Below are 26,773 nucleotides of genomic sequence, written 5' to 3' on the forward strand. Positions count from 1 at the left end.
TCTGTAATTGATTGATATTAATCTGTGTGGGCATACAGCCAACCTGTGGGAGCCAGAATTGTGGCTGGGCTGTAGGGGATCACATGCTTATTTCACTCAATGACATGCAAATTCATTTATAACTTTTGTGTCATGTGTTTTTCTGGAGTTTCGGTTGATTTTCTGTTTCTCTCCATAAAAATTAGAGACTGTTCATTTCTTGGTATGCGAGCAAACTTACAGTTGTTGCCAAAAGTTTTAAGAATGACACAAATATTTGTTTTCACAAAGTTTGCTGCTTCCAATTTCATGATAGCAATTTGCAAATACTCTAGAGTGTTATAAAGAGTGATCAGATGAATTGCGAAGTCCGTCTTTGCCTTGACAGTGAACTAAATCCCCAAACAACTGGCTGAGATCATTTCAATAATCTTGTCGTTAACTCAGGTGGAGATCATTATGTCATGCTGACTGGTTTAGAATACCAGACTGGAGGTGATGAAAGGAGGCTGATGTTTGAAATCATTGTTCTTCCTGTTAACCTTGGTTACCTGCAAAGAAACACAGCCATCATTGAATTGCATAAAAAAGGCTTCACGGGCAAGGATGGTTTTGCTACTAAGACTGCACCGAAATTGAAGTTCAGTTGAAATTGAAGTCCAACAAGCACCAGGACGGTCTCCTAAAGATGATTGGGCTGCGTGAGTGCCACCAGTGCCGACCTTGCTCAGGAAACGTAGCAGGCAGGTGTGAGTGCATCTGCATGCACAGTGAGACAAAGACTTTAGGAAGATGGCCTGGTGTCAAGAAGGGCCGCAAAGAAGCCACTCCTCGCAAATAAAATGTCAGGACAGATTGATATTCTGCAAAAAGTGCAGGAAGTGGACTGCTGAGGACTGGCGTAAAGTCATTTTATCTGATGAAGCCCCTTTCTGATTGTTTGGGGCATCTGGAAAAAGGATTATCTGGAGAGGAAAAGGTGAGCACCACCATCAGTCCTGTCTCATGCCAACAGTAAAGCATCCAGAGACCATTCATGTGTGGGGCTGCTTCTCGTCCAAGGGAGTTAGCTCACTCACAATTTGGCCAAAGAACACAGCCCTGAATAAAGAATGGAACCAAAACATCCTCTAACAGCAACATCTAACCATCCAAAAGCAGTTTGGTGAAGAACAATGCCTTATCCAGCATAATGGAGCACCGTGCCATAAGACCAAAGTGATAATTAAGTGGCTCGGGGAACAAAACATTCTGGCAAACTCAAAGCATTGATTATGAAAGAATGGGTTGCCATCGGTCAGGATTTGGCTCAGAAGTTGATTGAAAGCATGCCAGGGCAAACTGCAGAGGTCTTGGAAAAGAAGGGCCAACACTATAAATATTGACTCTTTGCATAAACATATCGATGAAAGCCTTTAAAACTTATATAGTGCTTGTAATTCTACTTCAAAACATTGCAGAAACAACTGACACAAAGATATAAAAACACTCAAGCAGCAAACTTTTTGAAAACCAATATTTGTGTCATTCTCAAAACCTTTGGCCACTACTGTACAAATTCAGTAAGGGATCAAATAATTATTTCCCGCACCATTTACACTGGGTAAGTTTGAGCCATTCATTTTTAGTTCAGACTGTTTATAAAAGGGTGAATGTAGCCTTCAGTGAAGTGTTTATCTCCTCACCATTTAGGTGTTCTGAAAGTAGACCTGTTGAGAGTGGATCTAAGAACCCCAGGGACACCGCACAAGATACTCTGCCAGCTTCTCTGCTTTATCACCATTTTTGACTCTAAAAATAACCATAGTTTGCAAAATAAACCTCACTTTGCATTAAATATGACTTGAAAGCAGCGATTGAGAACATAAACTCAACAGAAAACTCACAGACTTCTATTTAACTGGACTGTTTTTGGAAGCAGAAGCCCCCTGCTGGCCATTTAAAGGAATGCAGGTTAAAGGCACTTCTGCACTCCCTTAGCTTCTTAGACCCAGGACCATCATTTGTATACAGTTAATGCACTTTACACACACATATAAGCAATGTTTAAAAAAATTAAGGCAGACTCTGTATTCTTTTTGTGAATGCTATGAGACCTCTTTGAGCTTCTAGGGGACCCTGGTTAGGAAACATTAAGCTACTATGATGTGTTAGTAATTTATAATGTTACAGATTACAGTTTTACAGTTTTAAAATGTGAAACTTTTATTTGTAATATTTATTCTTCAGCTTTATTATTTTTACTTTGTGTCGAGTAAACTATTTCTGTAGTTCTCCCACTTCTGTCTTTTAATAAATTCCTAGATTTGTGGACGGACAAACCCAAAGTAGGCTACCCGCTGTAACCGAACAGCTCAGCTCCCTTTGATGGAGAGAAATCTCCGCTCAGACCGCTTAAAATCTCATTTTCCTATATGATCTCCGATGACAGATTGAGGAGCGGCAATGATCCCCCCCCCCCCTGTCCCTCTCTCTCTCCTACTCTGGCCCTCCTCCATGCCTCCTTTCCCCTCCCTCCCTCCCACACGCATTCATAGTCTACAGACCGACAGGCTGGGCGACCCCCCTCCCCCCCTTCCATCATTTTCCCATCCCTTACTCGCTTCCCTACAACAAATATGGCCGCGAAATCTGACGGTGCACCCGTCTCTCTCCGAAACGCAATCCCACCCGAGTGCCCCTCCAGGTCGGACCCGCGGCCTCCCCAGCGCCGTCCCGACGAGCAGCGCTATACCCTCTCGGACTGCTGCTGGACGCTGTGCGCCCTTCTGGTGTTCTTCGCGGACGGGGCCTCAGACCTGTGGCTGGCCGCGGACTACTACCTAAGGAAGTACTACCCGCAGTTTGTACTGACTCTGGTCTTTGTGATAGTCCCGTCCGTGGTCGTGCAAGTGTTGAGCTTCCGATGGTTCGCCTACGATTTCTCGGAAACCGTGGAAAGCGGCACTGCCGCGGCCGCCGTGGTGGCAGCGTCGGAGCGCGACATCAGCACCAAGGACAGCGGCGAGCGGGGCGCTGGCCGCTCTGCCGCGGCCGGGGTGCTGCCAGGGCCGGGCACCGGGGGAGGAGCCCGGGGGTGCTGCAGAGTCTTCGTCTGGCTCTTCCAGGCTCTCATTCACATCTTTCAGCTGGCACAGGTCTGGAGGTAAGTCAGAACACTCAAAGCGTGATCTGAGCCAAGGGGGGACTACACATTGTGGCTGTGTGTGTGGGGGGGTCTTTCAAAGCACAGCATCACTCCCTGTAGTTATGAAACCTAATCATTCAGGGAGGACTGCGCCCAAAATGCCAGAATATCTTTTTGTATTGTTTGACGTCTTTCACGAGCATGGAAAGGCAGATTTAGACTCCACCCTTCCACTCCCCCAACCCCCTGGCTGGCTTCTAGGTCAATCATCTGTCTGAAAATCACCAACTCATCCACACCAATCCCCTTCAAATGAAGTAAAATGGGAGGAAAACAAGAAGGAAGAAAAATCCTCTTGTCTGTTCAGTAGGAGGAAGGAGCCTGACTGCTCAAGAAGAAGGATAATAGTCATAAATGTCAGGAGAGTTGCTTCACATTTACAGTGATACTTGCCTCTCTATCACTGTTTGGTGTATTTTTGGTTCCTACCTTGAGGCTCTGGCTCTTATGTTTGCAAAATCCATATTCTCAAACCTCCCAACAGTTTTTTCCCTTCGAGCCATGTTCATACCCAAACATGTTTAATTACTGGGCGCTAAAAACAAACCGGTGTACACTTTGGCATTGTTCTCAAATAGATGGCAGTAGGTCTGTAGGTCAGCTACTCAAGCAGTGATGGTGAGTCGGTGCTCAAGCTTGGAGTGCCCTGATAGGCTTTGACAGGTTTGAACTGCTGCCAGCCAGGAGGAGCCATTCATCCAAACTGTAGTAGGTGGACGGTTAGACAAAATTACATTCAAAGACAAGTTGTGTTTTGCAGACATGTCGGGCTGTTGTAGAAAGAAAGATGCAAATCAGTTGTTTGATTTATCCGTAGGCCTGCATAATCTCTGTCCTCTCTCGCTCTCGCTCTTCCTGCCTCTTTAGACAGCCCTATGGGTAATAACATATATTGATTCCTTATTTCCTCCTGGAGACTAGTGTGAGAGAGCGTGTCCTGGATCACATTAAAACATTGTGGCGGCACAGAATTACCGGTAATGCCATTAAAGCTGTGGTGCGTGCCCCCTTCATTGCCGTTCTGCTGCTGCTGCTCTCAGAGCAGCGTGTCTGCACATTAAGAGGATTACCGCTGTGTGTTTTACCCTCAGCTGTTAACTCAGGAATGAGCCGTCACTGATACACAATTAGTCAGGTGAACCGGGATCAATTTGGGCCGGCTACCAGAATTGAATGTCAGTGCGCTTGAGATGTGATACGGGCTCGTGTCACACACAGGGCGTGCGATGACACTCTTGTGTGGCTGAGTCTTTGACCCTCGTTATTGCACATATGCTCTATTTTCCCAGTCTGTTCCATCCCAAGGCACGCTTTGTGTAGCAGGGACCAGAACAAAAAAAGGGTTACACAATCTCCCCTGTGGTTCAGTGGGCTTGTTGACATAGGGCTTCTCTGACCCTTCTCCCCGAGGCAATTACTGAGGCGATTATAGCATCAGTCCTCCGTGACAACCACCGGTGATTTTCCAACATGTAGATGCTCTGTAGCGATAATCGTTTACACTCTGTATATTTGCATAGTGCAAACACATTTGTGCAGAAATATGTGTGCTTTTCTGCAGCATCCTGTTTGGTACCTATACAAGGTCACTGCAGAACGAATGGAGGTGGGACTACATGTCAGCAAAAGCTCAAGAATTCAACAAAGGATTTGCAGCGAGCTCTTTTCTCCCTTCTAACCTTCAGCCTTGAAGGTTTTCTCTCCGCAGCTCCTCGTATTTTACTTTTTCTGAACTCCTTGGACTTATTTTATTTGAAGAGAGACTGGAGACAAGCTTCACACATTCCCCCCTCTGATGTCTGTACTAAAATTATAACCACAGAGCTGCTTAGTTCAGTTTCAGTTTAATCTAAATCCCAGTGGGGCAAGTAACCAGCTTTCTGGCAAGAAGTACTGACGGCTCCCAGAGTTTGGAATAATGAGTTATGACTTCTGAGAGTCTGTGTTTGATGTCCAAAAGTTTTTGAAGCACAGCATTAAAGCCTAATCTGCCTTTTCCATCTCACAAAAACTAATGCACCGCTGAAAGTTTCTGAAATATATCTGCCTCTGATACTCAGGTATGTCCACGCCTTGTATTTGGGCGTGCAGAGCCGCTGGCACGGAGACCCAGAGCGGCGTCACTACTATTGGCGCATGATGTTTGAGAGCGCTGATATCAGCATGCTTCGTCTTCTGGAGTCCTTTCTGAAGAGCGCCCCTCAGCTCGTGCTGCAGCTCACCATCATGATCCGGGCCAATCAGGTGCTGCCCCTTCAGGGTAAGTGCCCCCAAAACGACCAATCACCACAGCCATCATGCACATGATCACATCAGTCAGTCATGAGTCTGCAGCCCACACTGTACGCACGCTGTGAGCGATGAGTCACTTGAGCTCGCCTCAATCAGGCTCCCACTGAGATGAGGGAAGTGCATTTTCTTTCTGTGCTACATGGTGAGACAGTTAACTTACAGCCATTTCTATCCCATCTTACTCCTCTTGCCAAATCTCTGTCTCTCTTCCTCCCTCTTCTCCGCTCTCTCCCCAGGGCTTTCAGCTTCTGCCTCACTGATATCCCTCGCCTGGATGATCTCCTCCTACCAGAAAGTCCTGAGGGACTCCCGAGACGATAAGCTACCCATGACCTACAATGCAGTGATAGTTCAGATTCTGTGGCACTTATTTACCATCGGAGCTCGCACACTGGCGTTTGCCCTCTTTGCCTCCGTGTTCCAGCTTTACTTTGGCATCTTCATCGTGGCCCACTGGTGCATCATGACGTTTTGGATCATTCAAGGCGAAACGGACTTCTGCATGTCCAAATGGGAGGAAATCATCTATAACATGATGGTGGGTATTGTCTATATCTTCTGCTGGTTCAGCGTCAGAGAGGGGCGCACCTGCTGCAGGATGCTCATCTACAGTCTCACTGTGTTTGTTGAGAATGTGGCGCTCACCACCTTCTGGTACCTGTACCGCAGCACTGGCGAGCGCCAGAGTACCTTAGACTTTTACGCTGTCATGATGGTGTGCGTGGTGGCCAGCAGCTACGCTCTGGGCACCTTCTTCATGTTTGTGTATTACTGCCTGCTGCACCCTGACGGTGCAGTTTCAGGGTGGAGTTACATAGTGGAGAAGGAGGTGCCCGTGGAGGCTCTGGCCTCGCCAGCCTCCAGCCTCCCTCCTGACCTGGTAAGCAGCCCTCCCAGGACCCTTCAGAGAACTAAAGGGTCAGACAGAGAGCCGGGGATAGATGGGGATGTGTTTAAGGTGCGGCCACCTCGGGGAGCTCAGACCCCAGTGCCTCATCTCACACCCAGGACAGAGGGCCCCGTCATCCGGATAGACCTGCCCAGGAAGAAGTACCCCGCCTGGGACGCTCACTTCATCGACCGTCGGCTGCGTAAAACCATCCTGGTGCTCGAGAGTGCTGCCCCCGTTACACCGAGGATTCAGTACCGCTGCCTGAGCACTCCCAAAGAAGTGATGGAGTACGAAACCACCGTGTAATGCGCCGATGGTGCTGTGACTCAGCTTGTTCCTGTGTGGACATCCTGCCTTAAATAAAAATGGCAGGAGGATGACTCTCACTGAGTGGTCAGGTTTAACTCCACACTTACTTAACAGCTCTCTGTTCTGGCCACAAACAGCCACATCAGGGGATGGAGTGTTGCGTGTTTACTTTCTACATGGGGCAAGATTCTGCGATATTGTCTGGTGACGGTGCATATTTTGGTTTCTGTATCATTTCTCAGGTCAGGATGTGTTACAGAAAGATATGGAAGGTAGAGAGGATCACAGGCAGGCAGAGAAGAGGACCTGTTATCAGTCAGAGGCAGAAAGTCCTCCTCGGCGAAGGTGCTTCAGCAAATCCTCGTCAGGTGGTCGACAACAGAGACAAGCCTTCAACATGCATGATTATTTATGGCAGCTAAAACTCAAACATCACCGAGTGAGTAGGTAGACTCACACTGCATTTTTAAACACCATCTTATGTAGACGCAGCACGGGTAGTGGTCTCCCGAATCACAATTTTCCATAGCTATTCACTCATGTTGAAGGAGTCTCTGAAAATGCTGTTTCTAATCCAAAGGGCACATCAAAAGCAACATTTGAGTTGAATGTAAAAACAGTTGAAAATGTGATTATTTGTGACAAGGCTTTGAGCATTTTCATGCTGTTAGTGGGATTGTCATCATTCCTGTGACACTATATTTGTTTTTTGTTTTTAAGGTAAGCTATGTGCGTGTTTACAAGCAATCTGTTATTTTGGGGACATGCCATCACTATTATAACAAGATGCACCTTCCTCCAGAATGTGTATGTACTGAACACTGCATTTTACAGGACTCAACAGCTGTATTTTCATACTGCATCCATCTTCCACAACAAAAACAAAACAGGACAGATGATACTTTACATGTAAAATACTGTAAAATGAAGAAGTTGTTGCAGAGGGACAGCACTGTCTGTATTTGTACTGTATTCATATTTTGTTGTCTGAACAGTGTTTTAAAAAATAGCTGCAGACTCCTAACAGAATAGCTTTGATATTACTGATGGTACAGGCATGTAGTACTTTTGGTAGCCCTTTATTTTGCCAGTCTGTGATTTCCTAATAATTTCCTCAAAAGCTTTTTAGGACTAGTTTTGTAGTTTGGCACAAGCAGATCAATAACATCCAGAGAAATTTTAGTGAACATATTAAAGCACAGCATTAAAATCACTTGTCTAACTCCTCTTCGCAGATCTTTTGGGTCTTATAGGGTGTGGGGCATACCCCCTGTTAATTGGGTGTGTGTTGACACATCACTCTAGAGCACAATCCTATTAGGATCTGGGAAATTTGGATGCTGGCGCTCCTCCTAGGGCTGTTTATTGTGTTCCTTGAAAATGAGAAAGGCCATGTTTGGTGCATGGTACATAGTCTGGTTTGAGGAAATCACTGCTACAGTAGCAGAGATGTGAACAGAGGCAAACAGACTGTTGCCTCTGTTCACAAAACAGACTCCTTTTGCGCTGTGTTGTGAAAGCCTATTGGCCGAGAGTCTCCCAAAGAATTAATTCTGCTGACGACAATCAGAAAGTGATGACAAAGCTTTTTGGTGCCATTCGTGGGCAGCTGAGAATCTTCAGCTTCACTTTTATATAAAGAGGAAAGAAAGAGAGCGCTTGGAGAAAACTAAGCAAAATCACAGGACCCTTGTAAATTGTGGAAATATTGTACTTATTACTTAAATCCAGAGTCGTTCTTCTTTTGTCTGTAAGGGGCAGATATTTGAAAAAGGGACTTTATTCTTTTGAGTAAAGCTCAAAGTTACATCCACGTGAATTCCAGTCCACCCGTTACAGTTTACAGTTTTTTTTAGTATATATAATTCATTCATTCTACGCTAATTATTGTAAACAGTGTTTTTGTATTTGTAGACAAATTGCCAACAGCTTTACACGTTTTGTTGACCTCCTGAAGGTTTTGGATGCATTCTTGTAAACTGTGCATGTGGAGACCGAAAGAAGGACTGGGTTTGCAGTCAACTATCACCTGAAGAGGATTTAGCTTTTTAGAAGCTTTTATTTTAAAGTCACCTGCGTAAAACAGTGATCAGTGCATGTAACTGGAACTCTTGGCCCAGATATCAGATATGAGTGAGCCCTTTTTTATTACAATTTACCCCAGTGTAATAGCAGTTTACAAATTCACCTAACAAATTAAAGCTTTCCAGTTCGGACCCTTGTGGTTGCGGGGCATCCAGCATATAAAATCTGCCAAATTAAACATGCAGCACTACCTCCTGTCACGAGTCACGACCCCGTGAATTAGGGAGCTGCTGAAAGTAGCACCACCCAAATTGAAATAATTGTTAAAAATGGACTGTTCAGCACAGTCCATTTTTAACTATAATTAGTGACAAATTACACTGAATTAAAGTCATTTTACATGAATCTTTTGAGGAAATTATTTTTAATTAATGGACTTATAAAATAAAGTTTTACCTTCCTTTCTTTTATCAGGGTTGTTTTTCTATAGAATAGTCACACAGGAGAGATTTTCTGACTTTTGTGTGTGCTAGTGTGTGTGTGTGTGTGTGTGTGTGTGTGTGTGTGTGTGTGTGTGTGTGTGTGTGTGTGTGTGTGTGTGTGCGCGCTCACATACCAGCATGTGTATGGGTGTATGTGGGAGAGTCCTGCCGTGTCCATTTAAATAATTTGAAGCTGTGTCTATGACAGTTTTGTTGTAAACACCGTCCTTTAAGCTGGTTTTTCCCAGATGGCAGAAACAAAAGAGGAAAAAAAAAGACCACAGAGCACCTTTACCACGCCTGCTGCAGTCAAAGAAAAAAAAAGCCAGAGAGGCTTTGATTATGGTGCTAACTCAATCCATCAATAACAACCACACAATGTACCATAAAATGAGTTTGTTGTGGCAGGAGTTGGGTGGGGCTGTACCTCAAACACAAAAGCTAGAATCTAAAAGCCTTAAGCTGGTCATGCCAGACTGTTGCTGTTCAGAGCAAGAAAAAAAAGATGGAACAAGAAGGTGGAGATGATTTCATGATGTTGTTGTTGCTAAAATAAAGAGCAGTGTGTTTACCTGACTATCTGTTACTATCTTTTAGAGGGTGAATGACTGTAATGAGTCGGAACAACAGGCTAGATGTAGGCAAACAAACATTGATTTTAGTCAACCAAAACATGATGACAGATAAAATTCTATCCATGTGCATGTTTCAACCTGCAGCATGTTGATAGAGGTTGATATTATCAAGACTCAAGACTTTTTTTTTTTTTTTTTTTTTTTTTACATTGATTTAATACTTCAGTCTTACAGTTGGTGGTGAGAAGTTTACATACACTTGTCACGGGCATCAATGTCACGGTAGTTTGAATGAACTCTACTAAGAAAAAAGGTCAATTATTCAGCCAGACTTATGGCAGAAGCAGGTTACAAAAAGTATTGATCGATTTGCAACTTTCTAAGAGATATTTGATCAAATGTTAGTGGAGGTGAGTGCATAAATTGAACCTGTATGTTTACTTTTAAGCCTGTTTGGATTAGAGAAAACCTGTGCACCCAATTCTTGTTTTTTTAAGTCCTTATAGATGTAAGCTGTACAACCATTCCACTCTGAAGAAAAATCACTTTAAAGAAATCAGCAAAAGCCCCAAATTACCACAAAATTCATGCCCATGATAAGTGTATGCAAACTTCTGAGCACAGCTGTAGATAGATACTTCAGAGGCAGATCGACAGATTGTTCTGATTAGATTGAGTCTTAATCCCATCTCTGCAGGGGATCAGTGGATTATCAGTACTAAAGTTGTCAGTACTACCCACATCTCCAAACATCAGCACAACACAATCTGCCCCCTCTTTGGCACGCTGCTTGCAGTGTAATTCCCTTAAATGGTGAAGGAAGGAAAGGACCTATTGATTGCTCCCACTCAGGAGATGGAAAAGCTTTCACACTTCAGTTTCTGTCTCGGAGAAACACTCACTACGAGACTATAAGTGTGGAACCAAAATGCAAATATTGTGCTAACCGTCCCATTAACTGTGCTTGCTGCAGTACAATGAGATAACAAGCAGCCGAGCTGTCTTTGATCTCACAATTACAGTCTCACGCTCCCACTGACTTGTTCACAAATGCTAAATAGGTGCTGCTGTAATTTTCTCAAAAGCCAAACAATGGTGTGAAAATATCACTTCAACATTTATTTCTCCTAATGAGTCACAACTGTAAAATCACAGGCAACCATACAAAGACGAGGAATTTTTTTTACAGCTGTCAACGACATCCTGAGGAAAGCTATCTGGGGTGTGAACAAAATGAGGAGGAGGAGCGCTAAAGCGATGACAAGATCAACTGATATCTGATCTATCATAAATTAAAATTTAAAAAGTAAAGAAGAAATGGCAGAAACACCCTTCAACCATGTTACAAGCTTTAATGTTCAATAGTTTGTCCACCAGAGGGCACTGTGCAACTTGGTGCCATATGTTTAGAACACCACAAACACAAGAAACAGCTGATCTGGGCAGAGTGTAACTGAGTAATCCACGACTTGTGACAATAAAACAAAATTATTACATGGTTACCAGTTTTAAATAAAGTGTTAAAATGAACAATTTCCCCACAGCAACGGGGTTTGTCTCCACTATAGCCCCCTTTTTATTAGTACCTGGGTCAACTCGACACAGTTCACCACAGTTTTCGGAGTTTTCAATTAAGTCATAGTACCTGGTACCAGGTGCCTGTTTAGTACCTGCTTGGCTGGGGTTCCAAGCATACTGAGCAGGTACTAAAATGTGACATCATCAGACTCCATGCCACCGATTTGCTGGTCAGTAGCGATGAGTCTTGAGAGGATCTCAAAAAAAATCAAAACCGCCATTTTTGAGGGAACAAGGGAAATGGCTACAAAAAACAAAGCCATGGTCCCCCAAGTCTAACGAAAACCACAGCTCGAGCAGCAGGCATATTCTTGCATCAACGTCCACCTTTGTTCTAGCATTCATGTCGCGTAATAATTATGGCACAGGATGCTCTGCAGCATTACTATGACGACAACCACACACACTAGGTGGTACTGGATTGTAATGAAAAACCAGTCGATCCGAGTTGAGTCGTGGCGATCCGTGGCGATACATGACCGATCTGTGCCGAGTCCATCCAAGTAGGTACTAATGGAAAAGGGGCTTATCGGGCTGGGGCTTTTCTTTGTGACTTTTGCATGTTTTCCCCATGTCACCCATTGTCTCTGGGTACTCCAGCCTTCTCCAAAAAACTTGCAGTTAGTGGGGTTAGGTGAATTGTCTTTCTGTATTAACTCTGCAACAGACAGTCAACTTGTCCAGGGGTCATCCAGCTAGGATAGACACCCCTGCAACCCTGAATTAGATAAGCATGAAAAAATGGTTAGGTTAGCAAGGACTCATAAATAATTACACGTAACATGTGTTAGAAAAATCTGTTTATTTTTGTGAATCTAGATGGAAAAATATCGACAGATATATGATATGTTAAATCAGAAAATATCGGCACTGGTATCAGTATCAGTCTTTAAAATTCCTGTATTGGGTCACGCTCTAATGCAGACACAATAATTAAGTAAAAGAATAATGAAATACTTGGATTTTATTCAACAGAAGTGAAACACAAACTTCTTAGATGGTCCGGCCCACACAGGAAGTCATAATGTTTGTTAAATAATTCAAACACAAAGGAGATATCCAGTTAAAAAGTGAGTCCTAGCAGACAGCTCCCAGCTACAGTTACTTGGGTCATCATTCATTCACCCACACGTCTTGAGTCATTCCCAGGCCAGATGAGATATGTAATGTCCCCAGTGAGTTCTGGCTTTACCCTGGGATCCTTTCCAGTTGGGTGTGCCTGAAAAAACCCCCAAAGGGAGGCATTCGTTCACCTATTAATCAAAGCAGGACTTTAGGCCATACTAGCATTCAAGTGGATGACTTATAAATAAGTGTGCAGTTGTTATCAATAGGAAAATGATCCAAAGAGAACAAAAGTGTTTTTGTGCAAGGCTGTCAACGTGCTTTGCTATAGCTAATGCTATAAAGTTGGACATTTTAAGATGGCAGTCTTTGGAGACTGATTCACTTTTGGAGTCAGCCTCAAGTTGAACCCTAGAGGAAGTGCAGTTTTTTTGACACTGTTGCATTGGCTTCTTTCAGCTCCAGAGACTGCTGCTTGAATATAACACATCTAGAAAAAAATGTTTGCTTCCTTGTTGATTTTCAGACTTTCTTTTATGATAAAACACCAAAACATTTATAGAGCTTGAATGCTCAATAAGAGTGGAAAATTGCTAAATAAATGTCAATAAGTACATTATCAACATTTGTAGATTACACCAGCTTGACTGAATGTTTTAGGAATCGCATGTCCATAAATGGCCTATAGAATCTCTCAATCCAGCCAACATACATAAAAATCAAATAAAACTCCCAAATCAGTAAGATGCAGCGCTATGCTAAACACACAGAGGTAACTGACGGCAAAATTCTTTAACTCATTTAAACTGCAGTGTATTTCATCAGAGACCTATGCAGTGTTGCATATCAGACAACTAGCCAAATTGAAATTATTTAAATGCAACTGGAGCCTTTAGGTGGATCTGGCAATTCTATTCAGGCCCTTCGTTTAATATTATTAATAAAATTTGTTACCATGTTTTGATGTGAAAAAACACTCACCCACCTTTGATTACATTGAACACATTTTTTTTTTTTTTTAAAGAAGATTGTTAGATCAATTCATTAGTTGTTAGACCTTGATGCCCTCGGACTGAAAAATATTTATGCATATTCTGATTGATATAATTGATTAGTTGTCATATATAAAAGCCATTGAATATTTCCTTTGTTACTAGCCCCCTTCCCACTGTAACATTACAGCCAACCAGGTACAAGAAACTAGAATATTTTGGTGACTATATCCAATCCCCTATCAGTATTTACACGATTTAATTTGCATAATCACCCTCAAAGCCAATCAGCAAACAGAGAGGTGGGGCAAATATGCTCTTACCGGTTTCGCTTTGCCTTTTCGTTCAACTGCCACATTTCAAACTAGAATGGCGACCGCTCTCTGCGGTCTACAGTCCACTGGCAGTAAATCGGCAAAGACTCACCAAGACCAGCGCAGGAAAGCGAAGGACTCCCGGCGAAGACAGGCTGCTCTGCTGTTTCTCAGTAATATCTCACTCGACGGACGACCCCAGTGTCAACCTAGCGATGGAAATGTCGACCAGAAAGCCGCTGAGGAGCCCCAACCCAGGGACAGAGACTGCGGTGCCGCTGTTGTGCCCCAGCCGTCGGATAGTCAAGGACCTGTCGCCCAGGTGACAGACGTCGCCGCAAGCGGTAGTGGCTCATCCTCCAGTTTCCCAGGGGTGGTCGGTCCGGGTGGACCTTCTTTGGTAATGTCCGGGCCAGGTGCTGTTGGAGCTAACGAGGTATTTTTGGATAATACCAGTGCGGCCGAGACGCTAACCCCAGACACTCCTCTTTCTCCCGTCCCGACCGGACACCCGCACTGCTCCCGTGTCAAGTCAACGCCCGCCGCGCTCAGTCCCGTCGGTGCCGGTAATTCTCTGGATTCACGGCAGAGGTGAGCACATTAGTGATTTATGTGTCAACATGGGCCTTTAAACGGGGCTGCTGACTTCCGTAAGAGACGGCACCAGCTGGTATCTTCGGGGGAAGTCACTTTGATTTTAATGGGTTCCAGCATTTTCGGTATTATTAGCTATCAGTAGGTCTAAATGTTAAACACGAGCACTTAAATCAGGGTTATGTCTCTGTAATCTGGTCAAAAGTGTTCATTTGTGTCCTGAATTAAAACGATAATGTAACATGTTCTATATTCATGTCAGAAGTTGGGGAATTCATTTGCTACGCCAGACAAAAACGATCAACAAAACATATGACATGACAAAACAGAAGCTGAAGTAAAATAAAGGAACCCATTTTTTTATGTATATGTATACAAAATATAATAATAAAAGTGTGAATATAATATAATCATAATCGCAACAGAAGTCTGTATTAAAAGCTATATGTAATACGAAGAGGAACAGAATGAATAAAAGTCTAAAGGTAATTTTTTAATTTCAATAGAACAAATAACGTGAAATAGCTCAGTGCATGAAGTAAAGCACATTTTTTAACACTCTGTGGTGAAAATACTCCAAATAATTCGCCTTTACCTCCAAACCTATAAGGCAAAGAGATTTGTGATTACAGTGAAAGTCCTAACACGTGCACACTCTTTGTTTGGGTTATGTTGTGAAAGCATTATTAATTAAAGTGGTGTTTTAATCAGGCTGAGGAATGTCTCTGGCTCACCGGGACCCAAAGTGCCAAAGAAAGTCCACTTCATCAAGAGTATGAGGCAGTACGATACCCGAGGATCCAGGTGAGTCTCAGAGCAGTGTTTGTACACATATTTCCACCCAGATTTTAGCAGAGGAATGTAAAAAAATGCAGAAAAATCTGTTTAATTTTTAAATAGGCCTTAAATATAGCAGCGTTGTACTCCTCTGTAATAAGCTGCTTATCTGGTGCACAAGCTGCAGAGGAATAACAGGGATACAGCTGCAGAGTTGTGATTGCTAAAGTGAATTTAATCACCCCTGGAAGCTTAGCAAAAGCCAAAAGAGGTGCAGTGTGGAAATTTAACACCCCATTACGGCAACAGTAAGGTAACCCAGAGGGGGCCAGGGAAATGAAATGCCACACTGCTGGCAGCTGGTTGACCACAACAGCGAAAAAAGAAATATTCTGTCTGTAAACTTTGGCACAAACATGTCAAATAATTATTTTTTTTAATCGATTATCTTACTCCCCATTTGCCATCCAACATCCACTGTCTACTTCATATCCATCCCCACATGCATACATATGTGTGTTCAGTGTTTTCTGCTGGTGCGTGCAAACCAATGACAATCCCAAACTGTCCCACAGGTTTGGCTTTCTGTTTCAGTTTGAGGCAGACACACATTGCGTGTTACTTCCTGAGCTGAAGGGAAGCTCTCATTTAGAGTTTATACCATAAGGTAATTAGCACTAATAGAAGTCAGTGTTGTAATACTGTTCCCCCCCCAAGAGATTTGGTATCTCTCCGAGGGTCAGCCGGGCTGCGTGTTTACAGCTGAGTGTTGGCAGTGGCTGCTGACTGTATGTTATTGATGTTTTTTTTGTGGGGAGCTGTTTTTAGTACGTACTGGTTGTGGTGCTGCTCAGTAGATCAGTCTGTTTGTCTGCATTTCTGTCAGCACAGAGGAGTCCTCGTGAGTGTTTACTGTGTTTGCTGGTTGCCTGTTCCTGGTTTGAATGAATCCAGCTGTAGTTTCAGCCTCTTGTGTGTTACCAATACATTCGAGTTGCACAGAGGTTTATGCACTATATATAAGAAGAAACACAGAATCAGCTAATCTGAATTACAAACCCCAAAATACATAGAAGTTGGTCAATATGGCACTTTTTAGGTCGCCTTAATGTTTCTGCAACCCTCATATTGTACCAGAGATGGCTGAAAAATACATTTAAGGTCTGTTAAAGTTTGAGCATCGATATCTTGGGATATTATAATGTCAAGAGCAGAACCGCTCTAGTTATATGTATATGTATAAATATAAAGATTTGTGTAATGTAGAATAACAGAAACAAACCGTGCGTTGGATGTTTTATCTGTTTTCTCATATTTCACTGGAGAAAACTTTAGAAACTGTTTTTAGGGTGAACTTCTCAAAGGTCAAATCATCATGCGGGAAAGGTGGCAGCTGAAAATCATTCCACTGAAAATCAATCAGTGGCTCCCACCTGACTCCCTCATAACCAGCTGTAAAATAGAACGAAAATCACCAATATTCAGAGTTATGGACTCGCAAAGTATAGAAGTGTGGGTCTATTAGCCAAAGGCTTAGGCTTCAGACTACCAATACATGTTTCAGTCATTTTTTTCCCAATGCTGGCTCTATGAGATGTCACTGAGAGCAGATATCTCTCTACTCACATGGATCTTGCCTTTCAAACACTCTCATTTACTAGGGGCAACCATTCAGAAGAATGCTGTCTCACAGGGAGCTAAATCAGCTTGTTTCAGTAAGATAAATAGGGATTATTTTCAACTGTGAATCACACAAAGCGCTCTAGTAGAGCCTAAGGACAAAATATGGAGCTGGAAATGAGCAGAACACGTCCTCTTTAAAATATTAATTGAATATTTGCAGAGTTGCTGTTATTAAAGCAAAGAAAACGCTCTCAGTATTGGCATACCTGTGGTTTTTATGCCCTGAAAAAACGGATTGTGATCCAGATTTTATGAATACCTCTGTGACTTGAATGTAATGGTTCCCGCCTCCTGCTTTAGGTTGTTGTCGAGAGCTGTGTAGCTTTAGTACTGACAAGCGCAGAAGCGGCTGTGTGACTGATTTTGCCGTCGCTGCAGCTGATGAGTGTTCGTGTAGCTGCAGAGTAGTGGTGACTGTAGCTGTTGCTTGTAGACTGACACACCATCTGTTTTGTCTGCCTGTACTTGTTGTGTCCTGCAGGATCATGCTGATTTGTGCCAAGCGGTCGCTTTACGCTGCTTTCTCAGTGCTGCCCTATGGAGAGAGTTCAAATATCAGGTACAAAGAAAGCACCATCCCAAGCAGAGAGCACCCATCCTTCACTTTTATGTTTCCATCCTCCTCCTGTTTGATCCATATCATTCTCAAAAGGGCAGCGAGTGTGCAGGAGTGGGTGGAACGGTCACATAAATGTGTCTTTTCATGAACAGTGACCCTAAGCTGGAGGCTCAGAGGCAAAGACTCTCCTCGGTGGTGGCTGCTGATCTGCTTCCTTCTCTGGAAGGTGTGGAGATGGGTGCCTGTGGAAAGGTGAGTGCCAGCCTGATGTACTGCGATACCTACAGTATACACACGATTGAAGCTCTGCTTGTGCTGTGACTCATACTCATCTGAGACTAGCACACTGTAACTTGCCACTGAAGATTGTGCACTATATTAAAAACATACCAGACATTGAGTAGATCACTAGATCAGAGGTGGACACATTTTTATTTTCCAGAGCACTTTATTAACTAAATTATGTAAACTCCATGAAACTGGTAGACATATCAGGTTATTTTTTCTGGGTGAAAGTGTTTCCTGCACATAAAGAATTTTTTTTCCTCCATATGGAAAAAAGGGCTGCAACTTTGTGTTTTAATGTGAAGAATTTTGCCTGACTCAAAATGAGCTTAAATTGGGTGACCATGCATATAAGCACAGTGCATGTTTACTGCTAATTCTGGATATTTGATAAACATAAAAATCTGTTTTATGCTTGAGTAAATGAGCGCTCTAGCTGTTAAACCTGAATAAATATCAGGTCAGAGTCATTACAGTCAGTTGCCTCGAGATTCATGAACATAGTGCTGCCTTGTATTGATTTTTAATTTATTTCATTTATTTATGTATTTTTGGGACTGGGAGTGGACGTCGGGGACCAAACTGTGATGATTTGCAGGCGGCTTCTATCCTTCGAGCTGTACTTTGCTCATCTGTGCAGTATATTCAGAGTTTGTCAAAACTGGATTGCCCTTTTTGGGGGGGAATTGGACGAGCAGATTGTTGTTTGGTTTCTTTGTGTTTGTTTGTTTTTATTGTAACTAAATATACTGATGAAAAGGTAGATACTTGACTGTCTCGTTATTCCTCAGACGGTGTCCTACGCTCAGTTTCTTTATCCAACCAATGCCTTGGTGAGACAAAAGAGCGGTGGCAGCAGCAGCGGTGGTCCACCAGATAACTGCACAGCCCAGACCCCTCAGTCACGTTTCCGAGGCAACGGGCAGAAGGGCTTCACCCCTGCTCGTCTGAACAACAGCGCGGCACAGGACCCATGTATGAAGCTTACAGATGTGTGCCTGCATCTTGATCCTAACTGACCGGAGCCGTAATTATTCACTCATTTGTGTGTGTGTGTGTGTGTGTGTGTGTGTGTGTGTGTGTGTGTGTGTGTGTGTGTGTGTGTGTGTTTTGATTTCAGATGTGGAGGAGGTGGTGGAATATGACCCCAACCTGCTCAGTGACCCTCAGTGGCCCTGCGGGAGACACAAGCGGGTTCTCATATTTGCATCATACGTGGTGAGTGAGGCTGCAGCTCTTACTTTCATTATCAGCTAGTCGGGGAGTTATTTATCAGATCGCAGCAGATGAAACCAAGCAAAACAAAAAGAAACTCGGGGGGGGGTTCATCTTACAAGCTAACTTATAAACACAGGTTTATAATAGAGGTGGTGTTCGTTCATCATCGGTTCGTCTGTGGTGTTGTTTTTGCCATCAAAACTCAACTAATTTTAACTGAGGAAATAGCATCCATGTCTCATTCACATTTTGTGTTTTATACCAGACCTCAGTGCAACTCACCAGTTCATCCACTCTGAAATAAGGCATTTACCACCCCTCCTGCTTCCCTTTAAGCCATCTTCATTCTTATTGGCTGTCCTTCCTCTGGTGGGTGGGCCAGAGGTGTTAATATTGGAAATCTTTGGAGAATTCTCTGCAAATTTGGCTGTAGGAGTCCCAGGAGGAAAAAAACGCTCATAAAAACTTTTTAAGTGTTTCTTTTTTTTAATCAGCTTAGACCTGTGATAGTTATAATTGCATTTTTATGTCCCTATCCCCACTGAAATTATAGGAACTTTAGATAATGCTTAAAAGTAAGTTCCCAGAGGAGTTCCAAGGCTGAGTGCCTGTTTTAGCAAACTAGAGATATTCTCTCCCTTGGACATCATATAAAAAACCTTCTGAGCATACACCACCTTGTTCCATGAAATCATCTGCAGCATGTGACAGAAACTAAAAGGTCCAAAATCTAAAAATGTTCAGCTGATAACCTCATAGCAGTTACAAACGAGAGCAAATGCTGACTGGAGCTGAGGCTGTTAAATGTTTAACTCTGTATCTGTATTGCTGGGGATGAGAGAAACCTGATTTTTACAGTGAGGTTTGTCCTCGAAGGAGGCGCTTTCTCTGCCATGTGAATGGATAACCAGGTTACTAATAAACCTTTCCACAAATGCAATACAAAAGACTGCAGACATGGAAAGTAACAGTGGAGCAAACACAGAATGACAACACAGAAAAGTAAATGTTTGTGTGCACGTTTGTTCTTACGACTCAATCCAAAACTCCCAGATGTCTGCAGAAGTCTCCCAAAGCATTTCTTACTTAAAAAAAGCATCAGAGGATATAAAAAAAAATCCAAAATAGTTTCCCTCATGTTTTTGTATCAGATTCCAGTCTGCCACAAGTCATTTCACATCCAAAAACTTGAAATGGGATTGTTGCAGCAGTGGATTGTGTTTGCAGGAGGCTGCTCAATATGTTTTTGTGCAGTTTCATTCAGCACCACCACACCCAGAGCAAACACTGTACATGCTGCTAGCTATAGAAGCTAACCCGCCTGTTAGTTTCTAACAAGAGATGACTTCTGCAAATAGCTACATAAATAAACTTGGATCCAGGTGGGGCTCAGTTGATGAATTTGTTATTAATCTTTGCTGGAAAGTAATGAAAAATATATATACAATGAGAAATGATTCAAGGCACGGCTGTTCCTCTGGTTTTCCATGACGCTGTGGGCCGTGATTGTACACAGTGTTACATATTTTAAAAAAAGTCATGTCTGGAAAATTTTTTTATTTTAATAGAGTTAATATATTCACTGAAGCATGCAAAATGCTACCTTCATAATATAGTTACAGAGTTACAGGCCCTCAGATTAGACACAGAGAGGTTGAGATTTGGCATTTTATTATTTTTATTTACCTTTTTTAAGTATATTTGAGCCCCATGACTTCATAAATACAGTAGATATCTACATGAAAATTTTCAAAGCAGAAAAAAACAATCACGTTGTTTAATTATACCAACACAGAGGGAATCACGACTAGGAGATCAACCTGACACTTAAAAAGAAGACATTTCATGTGACATAACCTATTATTGGCCAATTATCAATCCCATGATATGACCGTGAGATGACCCTGAAAGTCTACCCAAAATGCACTTTTTAAAGTGTTCTTCAGTAAATTATTAGAAACCAGATCAAACATCCAGGGTACCAATGCTTGTTTCTGTTCTCAGCATCACAGATATTAAGTTGCTATTAGCAAAACTAACACCAGACTTATAATCACATTGGCTAAAATATCATGCACCTTGAATTATTTATTTATTGTAATTTTCAGTAGTTTCCAGGAAAAAGTATTAATGAATGTATGAAATGACCCCCACTTGGAGTCAGATGAGGGATCCTGAGAGGGTCAGCTGATTTTATCTTATTCTGTTTGTTTTTTTTTAATTGAATGACCCACGTTTAATTTTATATATAAGGGCAGATGTTATACTGACAGGACTGCACAGATTCATGTTAAAGTTTTTTTTCATGTGACTGGAGACATGATGATACACAGGTCATAAATATCCCCACACTTTCATTTTAGTCTCTAAAGCTTGGCTGCTGGAAGTTTAATATGACGGTAAATGTATGACAGTCAAAAAAAGCACAACAGGGCTTCTTTGATAGTCTTAAAATGAGCTTGATGAGTCGTACAGAAGCTCAAAGTGTAGACGACTGTGATGGAAAAGCTCCCGTCCTCTCACTCTCTGCTCTGTTATGTGTCCTCAGGCTTACAGTAACCATGTTTTCTACAGCAGGTGTGAACTTTTCTCCGTGTCCTCTGTGACCGAGTTTCTCTGAGTTTCCCTGGTTCTTTGTCTCGCCCCATCTGTCCTCCTTTGTTTCAGAAATCAGGACAGGCCAGTTTCATTTGCCTTGTAAATTGTTGTAAAGCAGTTCTGCAGTCATGTTGAAGAGTAAATAAACCCTTTATCTCCAGCTCACATGATTTTATTGTTCCTCAGCTGACTGCGTCACTCGTCTCTGACCTCCAGCATGAGTGTGCTGGTGAAGCAGTCCTTATCAACACAAGCAAAGCTGAAACGCTTTACTGCGGCTGTTATTCCTGGCAGTTCCATATTGACACGGCGGTTTTGTTTTTCCATCTCTGCAGACGACGGTCATTGAATACGTGAAACCATCTGACCTGAAGAAGGACATGAATGAGACTTTCAAGGAGAAGTTTCCCCACATTAAACTGACACTGAGCAAGATAAGAAGGTGCAGATTTCTCACATTCCTCTCTGCTTTTCAGAGTTTGAGCCTTTTAAAGATTCGGCCTCGGTCTGTAATCTGGTTCAGAGTGTACATACAATACGCCCTTCTTAGAAAACTGATGACTGTGACTTCTCACCTCCTCTAGCCTGAAGAGAGAGATGAGGGCCGTGAGCGAGGAGTGCGGCCTCCAGCCGGTGACCATAGCAATGGCTTTTGTTTACTTTGAGAAGCTGGTGCTGCAGGGACGCCTCAACAAGCAGAACAGGAAGCTGGTGGCGGCGGCGTGCGTGCTGCTGGCTGCAAAGATCAGCAGCGATCTGAGAAAGCCAGAAGTTAAACAGCTGATTGATGTGAGTAAAGTTTCCACTCAGAAAACAAAACAGGATGTGTTTAAATGTAACTACCTACCTTTCTCTGCTCATACGAGAGCAGTAACTAGTGTGCAGTGTAGTGCTAAAACCAGACTTTAACTGACCCACAATCATATAATGCAGTGCATTCTTCAGGACCAACAGTTGGGAGAAACAGAACAGTTTTTACAATAATATAAACTCAGCTCTGCAGAACATCTGCAGTCTCAAAAAAGACTAAAACCTGTAGATTTTCTTTCACTTAGTTTTTCTAAACTCTTAATTTTCATTTGAGTTAACGAAAATGTTTTATAATAGCGAGTTTTAAGTCAACTGTGATAATCGTGGTCTGCATACTGCCAGCTTTCAGTTTAACTTTTTATTAACGTAAGCTAGCTGTGGATAGCAGCTGAAAACTGTTATGACTTCTATTGTCATTTTTAACTGTAAGAAGAAACTAATCATTAGTGAAGGTTCAGTTCACTACATTTACTTTACAGGTGGTGAACGGGCCTGCGGGTCCAGTCAGCTGGACCCAAGAACCTTTTCACTGGTTTGGTGTAATAACAGGCATGTAGTGCCATTAAACTTAAAAAAAAATGAAGAAACGTGCACTGCTCTCAAAAAACCCAACACATTTTAAAACCTTATTCGGTGTAAAGTCGACAAACTAAGTCTCGACTGTGGAGGCAGAATTGTTGAAGTAACTTTAGGTTTAACCCTGTTCTCAGTGTTACATGTTTGGCTCATGTCTTACTGTTATTCCCAAGATCAGTACGTACAAAATCTACGCCTACCAGCCAAAAAGTTCTTTGGAAAATGGTGTCGCCTTTCATGGAAGATCAGACCTCAGTTCAAACATAGGCTCCTAATTTTTCCTGTTAGCAGAGGGTCATTTTAAAACACTTTTATCTTTCTGTGAACCTTAATACTGTGAAATAGGGCAACTAAATCTTGCACTTACTGACCTTTTATATGAATTTTTCAAGGAGGCTAGTTTGAATCCTGTCTTTCTATTTGATCTGAGAGAACAGTGCTGAAACTGTCTCAGTGTCACTGTTTTAGGAACACATCACTGTGTCGATGCTTATAAAATATGCATCCAACAGGAGGAAAGGCGAGGAATAAATCTGTTTTTTGATTGATGCTCAACAGAAAGAGATCTAAAGCTGTGCACTGAGGTCCGCAAACTGTTTGTTAGAGATCTGATTGGTCATTAATTGGTGGTTTCTTACATGCTGAACTCTTATGTTGAACAAAATATGCTTAAAAATAAGTTACCATGACAATGAACCACCTTCATAACACTAAAGAAAACTCAGGGTTGAACCTGAAGTTAGCTTAATAATATGGAGTCCTGCTTCATGGTGCAGGTCTATTTAATAACAAAAAAAAAAAGAAAAAGATATCACAGATCATTTAAGTCAACTGTTGGCATGGACAAAGCAACAGGACAAATCATCATCATCACCACCTGTTTCTTCCTCTGCTTTTTCTCTCCGTGGACGAGCAGAAGCTGGAGGAGCGTTTCCGCATAAACAGACGCGAACTGATTCCTCTGGAGTTCCCGGTACTGGTTGCCTTGGAGATGGGACTATATCTCCCCGAGAGCAAGGTCATGCCGCACTACCGAAGGCTGGTACAGCAAGGTTAGACCAGACGTGGCGGAGTAGGACGTGCACATGTGTGGCGTGTCGACCAGTTTATAAGCTGTGGTGTTTGAAATAAATACTTGTGGTACTATTTATTGTTGCTGTACATTAACTAGGTTACACTCAGACTTGATGGCATGTGTTTCTCTCCCTGAATGTCTTTTTGTAGGTGTGACGTTCTCATGTTGATCCAGTCATGAGCTCTATGTTAGAGATGTTCACTGAGCACATTAATGGTGCTTTTATTTTGGTTTCTTGTGGGTTTTTAGGATGCCACCCTGTTTTAACGTCTTTGTAAAGGTACGCTGTGTGTGTGTGTGTGTGTGTGTGTGTGTGTGTGTGTGTGTGTGTGTGTGTGTAAAAAAGAAAAAAAAAAACCTCATGTGCACCTTTCTTGTTACTATACAGCCTGTATAGTATTTATTGTAAAAGACATATTGCTGATTTCTTTTTTCTTTTTTAAATGCCTTGTAAACCCACTGTGACGCTGAAGCATTTTTAGCAATGAGCCTGAAACATGACACTGTAGATCGTAAGTGGGAAACATCTTTTCGGGGAGAAGTGGCCTTTAATTTGTTTACGTCCATTCGATATTTGTACTATGTCTCACAATTATCCAGCCAAACTCTCGTATTTACCGCGAATAGTAAGAAAACATCAGACTCCTGTGGCAGCTCTGTGTTCTGACTTTGGTGTTGGTCGTGCTTGTATCCAGTATTTCCACTGTGCTGTGGTGTCACATGCAGAGAAACAGGATGATGGAAGTTTCTTATTTATAGTAAACATTTTTTTTCCTCTTGTTGTTTTTGTTTCGTGTCATTACCCAGGGATATGTTTTGTAAAATGCACTGGTTAGTTATCTTTTAATTCTCAGGAATTCTTACTTTTTCTTTTCTTTTTTGGTGCAGTCACACTATGGAAAAAGGGTTGGAACAAACTATGTAAAATGACCTTGAGAACGTTGCGTCAAAGACATTTTTCAGGCTTGCAGTCACTCAGTTTCAGTCTTCAAAGAAACTTTGAGTTGCAAGCAGTCTGTTAGCAAATGAATGATGTTAATTATATGCAATCAGTTTGTGATAATGTGGGAATTAACTATCTGTTGGATCTACACAAAAATTCACATGAACTGTTTTTATTTAGAATCCAACCAGGATCGCGTAGATTTAAAGGATGTAGTTGCGTGTCCTGTTCCACTCACTGGTGCAAAATGACTCTGCCAACATGTTGCAATCAGTCTGTGTGTTTGCAAATAATTCCTATCTCACTGGTAAACCTCGAGCGAGTCTAAATTTAGAGACTTGCTTCTTTAGAAAAGGTGACCTGCAGTTGAAAGCGGTGGCCCAGATGTTGAGGGTGTAGCGCGCCGAACCTCTCTCCAAAAGCTGAACATCGGAGGTTGTCAACCTATTTTACTCTAGTGCGACTGAGCCGTTAATCTTTTGTAAAGTCAAACCCAAAGACGCCGTAGCGATCATCACTGGAAGATTGTGGTGTTTTCATTGTGACTCCATGAATAGATGAACCGGACGGTAGAAACACGTCAAGTACAGACAAAAAGTGCCTGAAATCACAGCGGCAGTGAAATTGTTAATGATCGAAGTGACATTTCTTTGTCTTTCTGTGGTTGATCTTTAAATGTTGGTCTTGTCTGGGAAAGATAATCTGTCTTCTTACTTAATGGTGATTCAGTTTACTGTGTTTGCCTGATGTGATTAAATTTAAAAAAGTGTTCAAAATAACCGATGTGCAGAAAATGTACGGTTGTTGTCGAATTGTTGGATGATCATTGTGTGTTTACACTGTTCCGTAAAATGAATGTTTTTAAAATATATTTTAAGACACTGAAAAATTAAGTTTGACTTGTCTTCTTGGCTACTAAAACAAAAACAGTCAGACACTAACAAGTGTTTCTATTATTTTTACTGTTCCCTCATGTTTGGACAGGATAGGCTAGTAGCTGACATGCAGGTGGAGTACATGTTCACCCAGTTACATCAGTAGATATTAATTCAACACAGCACTATCAGCTGGGAGTCACACTTTCCACTACATCAACCATAATCTTTACCCTTGAGGTGTGGCGGGAATAAAACGGCAGCTAAGCAGCAAAATAAATACATTAAATAATAATATTTCTTAAAAGAGCGCTCAGTCCAGACTCATGTCTTCATCGTCGTCTTTCTTGTCTTTGGAGTCGCCGTCTTGATCAGACTTTGTCTCCGTCTCCATGGCTTTAGCAAAAGCCTCCACATCTGGAAAGAATAAAGGAGCAGAATTCAAAGCTGGAGCTGAAGTTAACCTGCTCAGCTAACTACATGATAACCTGGAAGCAATTTCTCATCCACAGTTTAAAGAGCTTTTCTCCACTAAAGTTAAAACAATTACTACATTTCAAATTTTACCCGGACAGAAAATTATTTCTGTTAGCATTTAACACGTTTTGTTTCAAAACTTCACACAGATGCAAACATAATTTTATTTGTTTACTACAAAATTAATCTATCGCTGGTTCTTACTGCAACGTTAGTGTCAAAGCATTTTAATATTGTGGCGTTAAGGATTTAAAACAAGTACAGTGTTATTAAAATATAATTAAACTGCTTTTATTCAATCAAATATTTAAGTGTAAAAAAAAAAAAAAAATCACAAACTCCAAAGTCTGTCGACTAACATCAACCCAGGTGAAATGTTGTTAAGAATATATAAAGTAGCATAATTAAGCTGTCAAAGTTTGGTCTAAACTTAAAACGAAACTTTTTATTAAAAATAAAATCACATGAAGTTGATCTAAAACAGAGATAAAACCTACAGCTATTCATGGATTATTGCTAATGTAATATTTGCCTTGGTGTACTAAGGCCCAGTTTCAGCTCCTTTGTGTTTCTTTGTTGATCAAAGGCTGATTGTTAAAGTTTTTCAAATGAT

General features: G+C 41.9%; 3 protein-coding genes across 3 annotated transcripts in view; 2 read left to right on the forward strand and 1 right to left on the reverse strand.

The window, feature by feature from the left end:
• The first annotated feature begins 2,499 nt into the window (after positions 1-2,499).
• xkr7a (XK related 7a) lies at positions 2,500-8,455 on the forward strand. Its single transcript, XM_085394656.1, has 3 exons — positions 2,500-3,124; positions 5,227-5,426; positions 5,695-8,455. Exons 1-3 carry the CDS (start codon positions 2,598-2,600, stop codon positions 6,654-6,656), a joined length of 1,689 nt encoding a protein of 562 aa, XP_085250782.1. The 5' UTR covers positions 2,500-2,597; the 3' UTR covers positions 6,657-8,455.
• A 4,741-nt stretch (positions 8,456-13,196) lies between these two features.
• On the forward strand, positions 13,197-25,698 carry cables2a (Cdk5 and Abl enzyme substrate 2a). The gene is made up of 9 exons (XM_085394489.1): positions 13,197-14,281; positions 14,996-15,088; positions 17,226-17,303; positions 17,456-17,555; positions 18,380-18,563; positions 18,709-18,806; positions 21,740-21,846; positions 21,989-22,193; positions 23,707-25,698. The coding sequence occupies exons 1-9, from the start codon at positions 13,746-13,748 to the stop codon at positions 23,845-23,847; spliced, it is 1,542 nt and encodes a 513-aa protein (XP_085250615.1). The 5' UTR covers positions 13,197-13,745; the 3' UTR covers positions 23,848-25,698.
• Positions 25,699-25,753: 55 nt separating this feature from the next.
• The window catches only part of LOC146645257 (proteasomal ubiquitin receptor ADRM1-like), a 14,785-nt gene continuing 13,765 nt past the window's right edge, over positions 25,754-26,773 (reverse strand). The window contains exon 10 of the mRNA XM_085394254.1: positions 25,754-26,100. Within this exon, the coding sequence (XP_085250380.1) occupies positions 25,997-26,100 (104 nt within the window). The 3' untranslated portion in view covers positions 25,754-25,996. The remainder of the gene's footprint in view (positions 26,101-26,773) is intronic.

The sequence above is a fragment of the Rhamphochromis longiceps genome, linkage group LG20 (assembly GCF_057381845.1).
Source record: "Rhamphochromis longiceps isolate RC_006_pf linkage group LG20, R_longiceps_female_GT1.1, whole genome shotgun sequence".
NCBI lineage: Eukaryota > Metazoa > Chordata > Actinopteri > Cichliformes > Cichlidae > Rhamphochromis > Rhamphochromis longiceps.

Bases quoted from the DNA above. Each gene is read 5' to 3' on its own strand.
- cables2a (XM_085394489.1), top strand. From the start codon at position 13,746: ATGGCGACCGCTCTCTGCGGTCTACAGTCCACTGGCAGTAAATCGGCA. The intron at 15,089-17,225 runs GTGAGTCTCAGA...TGTGTCCTGCAG, and splicing joins TACGATACCCGAGGATCCAG to GATCATGCTGATTTGTGCCA. The intron at 21,847-21,988 runs GTGCAGATTTCT...CACCTCCTCTAG, and splicing joins ACACTGAGCAAGATAAGAAG to CCTGAAGAGAGAGATGAGGG.
- xkr7a (XM_085394656.1), top strand. From the start codon at position 2,598: ATGGCCGCGAAATCTGACGGTGCACCCGTCTCTCTCCGAAACGCAATC. The intron at 3,125-5,226 runs GTAAGTCAGAAC...TCTGATACTCAG, and splicing joins CAGCTGGCACAGGTCTGGAG to GTATGTCCACGCCTTGTATT. The intron at 5,427-5,694 runs GTAAGTGCCCCC...CTCTCTCCCCAG, and splicing joins TCAGGTGCTGCCCCTTCAGG to GGCTTTCAGCTTCTGCCTCA.